The sequence below is a fragment of the Hypomesus transpacificus genome, chromosome 2 (genome assembly GCF_021917145.1).
Source record: "Hypomesus transpacificus isolate Combined female chromosome 2, fHypTra1, whole genome shotgun sequence".
In the NCBI taxonomy this organism is placed as follows: domain Eukaryota; kingdom Metazoa; phylum Chordata; class Actinopteri; order Osmeriformes; family Osmeridae; genus Hypomesus; species Hypomesus transpacificus.
In genome coordinates, this window is record NC_061061.1 from 8,861,281 (window position 1) to 8,874,250 (window position 12,970).

General features: G+C 42.5%; 1 protein-coding gene across 2 annotated transcripts; it reads left to right on the top strand.

The window, feature by feature from the left end:
- The first annotated feature begins 326 nt into the window (after positions 1–326).
- Positions 327–4,585, top strand: ccdc127a (coiled-coil domain containing 127a). Of its 2 annotated transcripts, none has more exons than XM_047028650.1 (3): positions 327–412; positions 1,602–1,737; positions 2,021–4,585. In XM_047028650.1, the coding sequence occupies exons 2-3, from the start codon at positions 1,611–1,613 to the stop codon at positions 2,704–2,706; spliced, it is 813 nt and encodes a 270-aa protein (XP_046884606.1). In that variant the 5' UTR covers positions 327–412; positions 1,602–1,610; the 3' UTR covers positions 2,707–4,585. The 2 variants fall into 2 exon arrangements, with proteins under 2 accessions (XP_046884606.1, XP_046884595.1); XM_047028639.1 differs by lacking the exon at positions 327–412 and adding an exon at positions 844–955 and having other exon boundaries at positions 2,021–4,584.
- The last annotated feature ends 8,385 nt before the right edge of the window (positions 4,586–12,970 follow it).

Consider the following 12,970-nt stretch of genomic DNA (forward strand, 5'->3'; position numbering starts at 1 on the left):
ACAATGGCAAAGTATTTCTTCACAGGGAAAGAATGGGCAGAGGGCATCGAAGGTGATTGAAGGGAATATGTACTACTGTACTTTTGACTGATGAGAATTGTTTTTCACATCCCAGTCATGCCGAGTGAGGATGGTCCATTTGACCAAAACTAGTCATATGTCGGGCCATGAGGATTGCACAAGGTTTGTTTCTTCCAATAGCTCCTGTATACAGACAAACTGAGTTTATCTGCAGAGAGAAGAGGTGATAATCAGCTGAAGGCGCATCAGAAGAACGATTAAGAGAAACATCAGTTTGTGTTTTTGAAGGTGTGTACAAAAGTTTTTGTCTGTGCTGTGTTACGCACTACCCCGGTTAAGGAGGGCAGACGACACCTCGCCGCTCAAGGACCCCCAGCAGTCAGAAAAAGAGGTATGGAGTCGTGGGTGTGAGCAAGGGGCACTGACACAATGTTACCGTTTCAGAAGGGGCATTTATTAGCCACGGTAAAAGTAGGGAGAAGGGGCTGGTCATTTCTAGGAGCCCTACCTAGAGAACTTATCAAAAGCTATTCACTTCACTGACTTTGTACTTTTTCACTGGTCTAAGTGAGGGTGCATGATTGTTCTGGACCCACCCACATGAAGGAACCATTTCCAAAATGCGGGGGAGATACGTATATTTGAACAATGGTTTAAATGTATAACGTGAGCTATAAGTGCAACACGTTTGGATTAAAAGAGCCTACTATCAAAAATACAATAACGTTTTTTCCAAAACTTGCCGTCTTTAGTGGAACATTGGTGTACTGTTCTCTAAATATACACCCACTGCCGTCTAAAGTCCCCCCTAAACGGAGACGAATCGTGTCGTTGTCTAAGTAAACTGGGGTAAAAAAAAACGTATGTAAAAATGTATAATCGGTGGGGAAACAAATGTATGACTGACTTGTCTAGCTAGCGACTCGTTCTCAAGGTGAGCGACAACACCGTAGTCTGCGTAAACATGTTGTCTAATTACTAGCACAGACTCAGATCTCAATGCGGTGCTGTGCTGTTTGTTGAAGAAGTGCAAGGCATTGACTTTTCGATGCTAGCTAGCTAGCTAGCTAGGTACTGTAAAGGCCTAGACTTGCTAAGCAAATCATTTCTACAGTGAATGGTTAGCCGTCGAACTCGTTTCGTTTCAGTATTTTGGAAACCACCCTGTAATTAACTTTAATGGTCCTATACACTTGCCTAATGACCACTGGCACGTTATTGTTGTTTATCCGTCTTGCTCACCAACAGGAATAGTATTTGCTGCTGTTGTTGCTTGACAACTTAAGTTGTTTAACACTGCCCATTTTTGCTAGCCTTAATAATTTAACGCTAAGCTTTTAACGCAGGCATTTGAACAGCCCGTCCAACAAATTCACCAACCATGTTCATGTCATTCACCTTTGTGCATGCCATTAATGACTGTAAACTTCATTAGAAGCACATCCGGGTTCACTTAATAAACAGACTGAAGTCAAGATCATGTCTCCAAGCTAGATAAAATACAACAAACCCAACCAATGATGTTTTACGTAAACTAGTTACTGAACTGATGTCCTATTTTGTCTGGGCTCTGTATTAAGGCTAGCTCCATGAACAACCTGAATGATCCCCCAAGGTGGAATATCCCTGTTAGGCCAGACCCTGGAAGAGGTCCTGCAGACGGCAACCAATGGAATTATGCCCTGCTCGTGCCCATGCTGGGACTTGCAGCATTCCGTAAGCTCTTGGCCACATACTGCAGAACATGTTCCGTGTTCAGCTGAGACAAAGTTACAACCAAAGTTACAAGTTTTTTTGGGGGGGGGGGTTGGGTTTTCCTGGGGTATTCCTTTTAAATAAAACAAATATGCATATGCATACATCTAAAACATTATTTACACTAGTTTACAATTGATGAACATTTTTGAACAGTTTTGGGAAAATAACTTAGAACATATTTGGTGATTACACTGTATTAGGTAGTTGGTTCCTTCTTTACATCAGCCTTCTTTTTCCTCAGGTTGGATATGGAGCCGTGAGTCCCAGAGAGAGATCCAGAGTGTGAGGGCCCAGTACAACAGAAACATGTCGACGGTGACCAGCGACCTGGAGGACAAGTACCGTGACTCCCTGACAGAGAACCGGCGTACGGCAGCCTTGCTGGAGCTGGAGCTGGAGAAAGAGCGCCAGCGTGTTGTGGGCTACCGCCAGGCCCTCATCTCCCAGAGCCAGCAGCTCATGGAGGAACGCAAGCAGCTGCAGCAAGAGAGGGAGCTTCTGGAGCAAGAGAAGAGGAAAGTTCTGGAGTCAGGTGCTGCCGGGGCCGTTTTGCGCCACTCCCTGGACCGGGAAAGCGAGTGGCACAGGCGTGCGTCGGAGATGCTGAAGGAGCTGGAGGGAGCGCTGGTGGAAAGGCAGAGCGCCTACTGCAGCCTCATCCTGCCAAGGGAGCAGAGGCTGGAGATGGAGAAGAACCTCCTGCTGAAGGTGGTGAAGGAGCCACTGAAAGGAGACATCGACCTGGAGACTGACCTTAAGGACATTTTTAAGAAGGACCGGCACTGTGCTGACCTCCTCAACATGGACAAGAGGAAGAACGGCAGCCTGATGTGGGTCTACCTCCGATACTGGCAGCTGCAGGTCACTATGCAGAAACATAAGAAAGCTGAGGATGCCATCATGGGTACCAAATCAAACTTTAAGTGACCTTTATACAAGACTCTGGGTTGATTTTCAGGACACAGAAAAAAACTAATCATGAGTACCTATTAAAACTAGTCCTGAACAGATATTAAGGCTTGTTCAGGGTTTAGATTAAGACTAATATTAAACAGAATCTCAAAAAGGGTTTTCTCGAAACATTTAGAGAAGACCCATGAGGGTAAATCTCTGTGGAATTTTGGGGGTGAGATAAAATAAAGGATCTTCCTTGAAAGCGATTTGCAGTCTAGAACTAAGAGTCTAGGACTGCAAAACCTTTAATTAGGATTATACCCAAGTTTAGGTATCTTAATCCATGATGTTCATCATACATATCTCTTGACTACTGACTATTACCATAGAACGTCTGCTGCAGAAACCCATATTAATTACTATAACCCATACTGTCACAGTAAGTAAATCAAAAATATTATGATGATTTGACCTGAGATGCTCTTTGTGCATGACGTAGTCCCAGATCCACATTGGATGTTATTGTTTGGCTTCTCGCACTTACTGTACCAAGCAACTTACCCCAGGACATGGGGCAGGAGACAGTAACAGGAATATATTTGGCCTACATTTTCTATGTGGACTTCAGATGGTGAGAAACCAGGTGGAAACTATGCAATAACTGTCTAAAGCCTAATGCCTACCAGTCACGCACACATGCTGTTGCATGGGTTTTTCGTCATATTAGGTGGGGTTTATGCCATGGATATTAGTTATTGATGCCCAAGAGTGGAACTACTTGACAATCACTGTTAAACATGATATCATGAATAAGAAATGGCCAATAGCAGTATGTTATCTGTTATTATTTAGTTTATTTGCTGCATGTTCTGCATGTGTAGATGTGTGCTTCATGAATGTGTGTAGGAAATAAGGGAAGGGTGTTCATGATGTCGGACTGGGGATTCAGTTTCTCGGTCCTTCGTGTCCTTATTATAAAATGTATCATAATTATAAAAGGTAAAAGGCATCCTGGATCCACTCTCTTGACCACAGGTAACCCTGTGGAGCTCATAAAAACTGCTACATTGTTTAGCAGCAGCACTAATCTATTGTTTTTGCACAACTCTACACCTCCTTAGCCAGATAGAATAGCTGGTACCAAGCTTGAATTAAGAGTTAGATTTGTCTGTAAATGTAAAGATATACACACAATTGTGTGTAAATAGTATGCACCATCAAAAAGACATTGGGAGACCATCCTTTACAATCCTATGAATAAAGCCTTTGTGTGGATTTACTGTTTATAAGCCTTTGTCTTCCTGATTAGCTTGGGTTAGGGTTAGCTGTTGACTTACTTAAACCTAGTATCTTCGACCAAATTGATTTAAAAAAAAAAAAGGATGTTAAAGAGAAAGCCTAAGATACATCCCACACCAAAATTTAAAAACAAACTTTACAACTCGATGTCATTGGATTGTTGTTAATTTCTTCAGTATTTACTGTGGTAACGTGAGCGTATAAGAAACATCAGCCCTGAGTTATAGTCTAATGTGGGATGTGTCACATGCAATGGCAGAACTCAAGTAAAGCACAGCCACCTTGGCTTCTCTTTGAAAGTTCTTCATGAAAGGCCAAAGCGGGTATTGGCTCATCTCAGGCCAGATATTCCAGGCCAAATAGTTCACTGGTAATTCAATTATGTCATTTAGTAGTGGCATTTGAGCAGTAGTATCAATATCAGTAAAAAAGTACTTTAGTTTGTGGTTGTGTAATACCATTGATTGCTAAAAAGCAGGTGTTAACTGCTCATGGCAAGACTTATAAATGTATAAATAATCCATATGAAGAAAGGTTTGTGAGGAAGAATGTCAAATGTTCACACCATCTGACAAGTTATGTTATAAAGTAAAAATTCGAATACAATTTCAAATGTAACAGCAATTACTTTGGTATTGTTTTGATTGTCACTCCCTTTTGGCCTTTAAAAAGGTTATTCCCCACCAATTACATTTCTGTTCTATTACAGTAAGCAGTGCTCAAAAATCCCCTGGAGTGCACACACACACACTCACACACATACTCAAACATTTATGTTAGGCCATAAATACAGTCTGTCTGTATCCCTCACAGCAGGCAGCTTCTGTCCAAGATCAAGAGGCTATTTAATAATATATATGTGTATATATATAATTTGTAATGCGCCTATCTTGCACACAAAACACTACATTGCAGTAAAAAGTAAAAGTTGCAAGCATAGAACATACAGTAATACAAAATAACAATAAGAGTGTGCCTCTTCACAAATGTCCAAATTTGAACTTATAATGAACAATTATTTGAACAAATAATTGTCACGCAACATCAGACCAAAACAAATTCCTGTATGTGTAAACCTAATTGGCAGTCAACCTATTTGTGATTCTGATTCTGATTATATAGCAAATTTGCAAGAAACTGAGCAATAACAGGTCTATAATATGAATATAAATATTGCTCACTAATGACTTGCTCAGGTCCTCTCTGCAGTATGTTTCAGACATACATTCAAGAGCCTAGATTGGAGGAAAACAAACCCTCACAAAAAGTTTTTTGGAAGGCCTTATAACAAATTTGGTGGCTACGCCCCGGGTTCAAAGTCATGAAAGTCGCTGACGACCTACCGCGCTGCACCTGAGCTGCTCCAAACTTTTCCCAAACTTTTTTGTCTTGTTTATTGCTATATTTTATATATTACTTCATTTATTCATTTATTGTGTCGTTACCGATGTAATCTATACATCTACTGTCTCAATTATAGGTTTACTCGGCACGGCTTTTTTCCTTGGAGCTCGACGCTACTGTTCCTGTTGAACTAGCCAATTCAACGTTCTGACGAATTATCTTGGCTGGCATAAACTATTAACGTAAGTTAACTATAATGTCTCACACCCACTCACATTGTCCTACATGTGTCATTTTGTTCGAAAAGTTGACTCTATTAGAGAGTCGCGTTCAGTCGCTTGAGGAAGAACGTATGCTAGTAACTTTAGATGCGACTGGCGCAACATCACAGACAGGGAGTAGTGATGTGTCGTTCGTGAACGATTCGTTCATTTTGAACGAATCCTTATAAGGACTCGGGAGTAACGAGTCCTCTCAACGAGTGATTCGTTCATTTCCCGACTCGGTCTTTCTACGAGTCTTTGGATCATTTTTCACGTGACCTGCATAGGCTCTGTAGCTAGAGGAAACGAACGATTCGTTCCTTTCCCGACTCGGTCTTTCTACGAGTCTTTGGATCATTTTTCACGTGACCTGTATAGGCTGTAGCAAGAGGAAACGAACGATTCGTTCCTTTCCCGACTCGGTCTTTCTACGAGTCTTTGGATCATTTTTCACGTGACCTGCATAGGCTCTGTAGCTAGAGGAAACGAATGATTAGTTCCTTCCCCGACTCGGTCTTTCTACGAGTCTTTGGATCCTTTTTTCACGTGACCTGCATTGTATTTTTTAGTAGAGGAAACAGTTTCCTTATTCCCTTTCGCGTGGCCGCTGTTTTAGTAAGACGTGAATGAATTATATTCGCTCAAGTCATCATACTGACTGGTTTTGTTATTTTCACTCTACATTTACACTTACAGTTTAGTGCAGTGTTTGACGTGATAATTAAATGCTAGTGTGATAATACATGACCAAATCATACAAACTCATGATACATTATTTTAATGCAGGAATTTATTTTGAAATAGTATTTGCTGGTGCACATGTCATGCACTAACCTACAGTGGACGTATAGGGGCTATACGTCCTTTGCAGTGGACGTATAGCCCCCAACCCCCCCCCCCCCCCCCCCCCCCCCCCCCCCCCCCTCCTGAAATGAACAAATGACTCGAAAAAAGATTCGTTCATTTTACTGAACGAGATTCAAAGAACCGAATCAGTAAAAAGAACCGAACTTCCCATCACTAACAGGGAGTCCTAGTAGCGTGAGTGAGGACTCAAGTTTAGCCCCACCGGTTTCACCTTTGCAGCATGGTGGGAGTGGGACTCCGCAGACGTTAGTGATCGGTGACTCCATCACTCGTAACATTAGATTGGAGGGACCAGCGACAGTTTACTGTGTACCTGGGGCCAGAGCTACCGACATAGAAGCTAATCTTAGGGTGCTGGCTAGCACTAGGGCTAAGGCAAATGCCCAAGCTAAGGCACATGGCGCACGCACTGATGATAGGTATGAGAATATTGTCATTCATGTCGGCACCAATGATGTTAGGCTGAGGCAGTCAGAGGTCACGAAGGTTAATATTGCTCGGGCATGTGACCTTGCTCAAAAGATGAGTCGGCATCGAGTAATAGTCTCTGGCCCACTACCTGCTAGGGGGACTGACGAGATCTACAGCAGGCTTGTCTCTCTCAACCGCTGGTTGGCTCGCTTTTGCTCAGAACAGGGTTTAGGATTTGTAGATAATTGGTCTCGTTTCTGGGCCAAACCTGGCTTGTTGAAAAGTGACGGGCTCCATCCTAGCTGGAGAGGTGCTTTTCTTTTGTCTAGGAATATTGAAGCTATTCTAAAGCAGACCTGACACTCACTAGAACAAGCCGGGCTACAGTCTCTTAGAGAGTCTGATAGGTATGTTGATAGGCATGCTGTGAGCTGTTGGGGCCCCGATAGCTCAGCTTGTAGTGTAGCCAGGGTGGTTGCTGATGTTGTTTTTCCCATTGAGACGGTGTCGGCCCCCCGCCCTTTTTCCAAATTCCGGCCCTCAATTATTAGGAATTATACCAATTTAATATATATTCAGCCTTGCTCACCCGTTGCTCCTCCTACTCAGTTTCCTGATAACAGTGCCACCTTTTCAGAAGTATTATCTACGTCTAAAGCTGCCAAAAACCCATACTGGAATGTTGGGCTCCTAAACATCAGATCTCTATCCACAAAGGCTGTTTTGATTAATGACCTGATGTCTGACTGCAGCCTGGACCTGATTGGTCTCACCGAAACCTGGCTAAAACCTGATGAATATTTCCCCCTGAATGAAGCATTGCCTCCTGATTTTGCGTATTCACACATCCCTCGTGTTTCAAAGAAAGGTGGTGGTGTTGCTATGTTATATAAAGCTAGCTTCAACCTCAGCCTAAAATCTGTAAATACCTTTAAATCATTTGAGATAATTTGTATGAAACCACCAACTACTTTAAAAAGGACTAATTCTACTACTGTTGCCCCCCCTCCTTCGTTTTGTATAGTTACTCTATACCGGCCCCCTGGCCCATACTCCCTCTTCCTTGAGGAATTTGCTGATTTTAGTGCTGATCTTGTGACATACACTGACAATATCTTAATTATGGGTGATTTTAACATTCATGTAGATGACCCAAAAGATCCTTTAAGTAAGGCCTTTATTGCTCTTATGGATTCCACAGGTCTCACTCAGGTGGTTTCTAAACCTACCCATCTTCACTCGCATACATTGGATTTAGTTCTCACGCGGGGAATCAAGATTAGTGATGTCATTGTCCATCCCCACAATCCTATATTATCAGACCACTGCCTGGTAACCTTTAAAATGGATCTCTGCCAGAGCCTTGGAGGCACCCAGAATATTTCTATTAGCCGCTGCTTAACCCCAAATACAGCTCTGGAACTGGCTAGTATTCTACCCGCTGCACTAGAAGCACTTGATGTCCCGAATAAATCATTAAATGCTAAAACAAGGGATCTGAATTTGGTACTTCAGCAATCCCTAGATTCTGTTGCTCCACTCAAACCAAGGAAAAGAATAGACAAGAAACTGGCTCCATGGTATTCAGAGGAAACCCGCACTCTCAAGAGGTCCACTAGTAAATTAGAGCATAAGTGGCGTACCACTAAATTGGAGGTTTTCCGCCTGGCCTGGAAGGACAGCCAAATAGAGTACAAGCAAGTCCTCATCAGGTCCAGATCAGAATATTTCTCTAAGTTGATTAGTAAGAACAAACACAACACTAAGTTCCTATTTGATACTGTTGCAAAACTCACTAAGAAAAGTACACTCTGTGTTAGTTCAGATCTCTCTCCCAATGATTTCTTAGATTTCTTTGACCAAAAAATCTATGCAATAAGGGACAAACTACAGACTAGTCCTGGAGGAGTGGCCATCAACACTGATTTTCCCTCTGTACCCAGCATTCTGCATGTTGAGACTCTCACTCACTTTAACCCTATTTCTATGGAAGCATTCATCAAGCTGATAGATTCCTCGAAACCCACTAGCTGCCTTCTCGATCCCCTCCCTGCCAAACTTTGTAGGGAACTTCTCCATATTATTGGACCGCCCATGCTTAGTATTATTAATGAATCTATTGTAACTGGACAAGTCCCTGACGATTTCAAACAAGCTATTATCAAGCCCCTTCTTAAAAAACCAAACCTGGATCCAGGTTGTCTTAGCAATTACAGGCCCATTTCAAATTTGCCATCTCTCTCCAAAATTTTGGAAAAAGCTGTGGCAAAACAGCTCACTGAGCACCTCTCCTCAAATCAGCTCTATGAACCTCTCCAGTCTGGATTTCGTCTTCACCACAGCACTGAAACTGCATTAGCCAAGGTAGTCAATGATCTATTATTAGCCTCTGACGCGGGCTTTAGCTCTGTCCTTGTTCTTCTAGACCTAAGTGCAGCTTTTGACACTGTAGATCATGAGATTCTCCTGGAACGTATGGAGAACTATGTTGGGATTTCTGGTACTTCACTTCAGTGGTTCAGATCGTATTTATCTGATAGATCACAATATGTCCACTATGATGGTTGCTCATCCAGGAGCTCCATTGTAAAATACGGAGTACCACAGGGTTCAGTTTTAGGCCCTCTGTTATTTTCACTCTATATGTTGCCTTTAGGAAACGTAATTAGAAGTTTTGGGGTAGATTTTCACTGCTATGCAGATGATACTCAGCCATACATGTCTATAAAGCCGGGAGAATTTCCCGAATTAGAATTTCTATGGAAACCTGTGTTTCCGGGTTGAAAACTTGGATGACTGCAAATTTCCTTCTTCTTAATTCGGATAAAACCGAGGTTCAAATTTTTGGTCCGAAAAAACACCGAAATAATTTATCCCATCTAACCTTAGACTTAGACGGCGTCAAAGTATCTCAAAGCCAGCTGGTAAAAAATCTGGGAGTCACAATGGACCCAGACCTTTCGTTTGAGTACCATATTAAGCAAATCACCAGAACAGCATTTTTCCATCTACGTAATATTGCCAAAATACGAAGATTCCTCTCAAAGGATGATGCTGAAAAACTAATACATGCTTTTGTTACGTCCCGATTGGACTACTGCAATGTGTTGTTCTCTGGCCTCCCAATTACCTACCTAAAAAACTTACAGCGGGTGCAAAATGCTGCTGCTAGACTAATGACTAAAACTAGAAAGTTTGATCATATAACATCGACTCTTATCTCTTTACACTGGCTCCCTATCCAAGCCAGAGCTGATTTCAAAGTTCTACTACTAACTTACAAATCTCTGCATGGATTGGCACCACTGTACCTCTCCGGTCTCCTTGCACCCTATTGCCCCGCAAGGACTCAAGATCTCAAAATGCCGGCTATCTGGTAATACCCAAAGTTAAGAAAAAAACTGCTGGAGGTAGGGCGTTCTCAGTGTTTCCCACAGATTAGAAAGCTATATGTGGCGGGGGGGGGGGGGGGGGGGGGTGTTGTTTCATGTCAGACCGGGGGGGGGGGGTCGAAATAATTCACAAAATCAATCAACAACAACAAACAAATAATTTCTGCATATGCAGGTAGCGACGCTGCATACAGGGTGCTAAATAACTATTTAACTGGTCGGCTCCATGACGCCGGGTAAGTAGCTAGCTCTTGAAACTTCTCACCAAAACAACGAAGGGGAACCTTCGATTAAGACATGTCCGTCGGTACCTAGCGAAAAGTAGCCTCAACTTTCCTAGACCTTTAGCTACGGCACTAATGCTGAAGGCTCGCTGATGTAGCTGTCGGTCTCACTAGAACGGCGTATGCATCGTTGCTAACGTGTGCTGACGTAGTGACTGTGTGTGTATGTGAGAAAGACGCGTGCGTGAAAGAGACGGAGGGAGAGCAGGGAAAGGAAATGCAGCTGAACGAATACGCTGCGTGTTTTTACCTAAATAGCGAAAAAAAAAAATGTTTACGAAACGCAATGTGTGGCGGCCGGTGTTGATTCTGTGGCGCACCGCCACAAATTAGTCTATGTGTGGGAAACACTGCGTTCTCATATAGAGCACCTCTTCTTTGGAACAAATTACCCATCTCAATCAAGGAAGCTGAAACTGTCTCGACATTTAAAACTAGATTAAAAACGTTCTTGTTTAGTCAATTCTATGATTGTTAAAGGGAAGTATGTGTGTACTTTCTATGTAAACCTGGGGTGTGTGCTTGCCTATGTGTGTATCACATGTAACTTTTAAATTTTAATTATAGCTTATGTTCACATTGCCCAGCTAGATGTTACAAATAAAGTAAACCTGTTACTGTATATTGTAAGTATTATTATTATTATAGTTCCGTTGCTGTATATTGTTACTGTTATAGTTTTTATTACTAGTTGGAGACAACGGGGGACTGGTTGTTTTCATCCTTATTCGTATAAGTATAACCTACTTTAGAGTTCTTTCCCCTGGAACAGATTTCATGTTCCAACTGAGGGGGGCTGTCGTTGTTTTGGTGTGTGGGGCTGCATCAAATACCCTTTTTGCTCTGTTAAATTGCTGCACTAGTCCACACTTGACCGGTGGGGATCTCATTCTATTATGACTGTAACTGTTAGCTGCTCCTGGCATTCTCTAATCCCTGCTCTCCTCTCTGCCCCCCCCCCCACATTCCCTGTGGTGTGGGGGGTTTGAGCTGTCAGGACCTGCTTGGTCGTCGGTCTGCCTACGCTGAACCAGGTCGTCACCCGGAATCCAGTCTCCATGACGGCCAACAGCGAGTTTCCCGGTCCCATCCAACGTCTATAAAGCCGAACAATGGATTTTGGTGTTTCAAAACCCATTGACACTGTATGACTATGTTTAGCTTGTGTTCTGCTCCTCTCTCTTACCAACCGTCTCTGGAGGGGATCCCTCTCTGAATTGCTCCTCCCAAGGTTTCTTCCATTTTTTCTCCCGGTGGGAGTTTTTCTGGGAGTTTTTCCTTGTCTTCCTTGAGGGTTTAGGTTGGTTGAGGGGCAGTTCTATGGGCGCATGTGAAGCCCTCTGTGACATGCTTGCGTGTAAAAAGGGCTATACAAATAAATTTGATTTGATTTGAAAGTTACAGCAGGGGTGTAGCCAGAAAAATATTTTGGGGTAGGCCTAGAAAAATATGGATTGGCACCTTTTCAGTTTTTTTTTAAACTTATTTAATTTACAATGTGCACCCGGTGCATACTTATTTTGAGATTTTTTGTTTTTGTGTTAGCCTGGCTGCCAGCCCAACTTCTCCCCGCCCACAAAAAAATTTGGTCGGGAAGTTGGGTCTGGAGGGTCTCGTATTGATTATTGACAACTACAGAAAACCAGAATCGGGACGGACCAATGAAATTGCCAGGGCGGGCTTTATACGATGATGGACAGATGATCAACAGTAACGTAATCAACAACGTCACAAAAGAGCGCTTGGGTTGAATTTGTTTTCATCAAACAACATATTACGTTGCTCTGATTGGTTGTAGGTCTATCCAATTGAGCGAAGAGGCATTTGTTTTACGAGTTCGGTTGAAACACGCCCCGTAGTCACAGCCCAACGGAGAGTTTTCAGACTCATATTCTGACTAGAATTATGAGTATGACCACGTCAGGCTAGTTTTGGGTAGGCCTTACAACAAATTGGGTAGGCCTGTGCCTACCCAGGCCTAGTCTACGCCCCTGAGTTATAGATACATGTTGTAGCTACCGCAACAACACATTTATTTGGAACAATGTAATTCAAATTAGAATGTGTATTAACTGTTTAAGTACCATACAGGCAGTAGTCAAGAAAAACTAAGTAAATCTGTATTTTATTTCCTCAATGCCTGGTGATTGCAGTAACCTTTTACCTCAAGCCTCAAGGCAGGAATCTCTCTGTGTCTGTTTGTGTGTCTGTCTGTGGCATGATTATCTTGAAAATCAGGCATTGTATGATGTTGAAATTTGCTTTGTGTATTTCTCAGGACTCATGAACACATGCTGTGTTGCCTGTGAAATTATTCAAATATTCAGTTTGCAACTAATAAATATAAACGTGTTAGACATTTACAGGCATAACCGTTTACCACATATTGTTCGACCAAAGGGACTTTCTGACTTTGTCAGAAAACGTCTCACATCGC

What these genes read in the sequence shown, in the direction of transcription:
- ccdc127a (XM_047028650.1), top strand. Translation starts at nt 1,611, where the DNA reads ATGAACAACCTGAATGATCCCCCAAGGTGGAATATCCCTGTTAGGCCA. An exon ending in GCTGGGACTTGCAGCATTCC is followed by an intron (nt 1,738 to 2,020) that starts GTAAGCTCTTGG and finishes CTTTTTCCTCAG; the next exon opens with GTTGGATATGGAGCCGTGAG.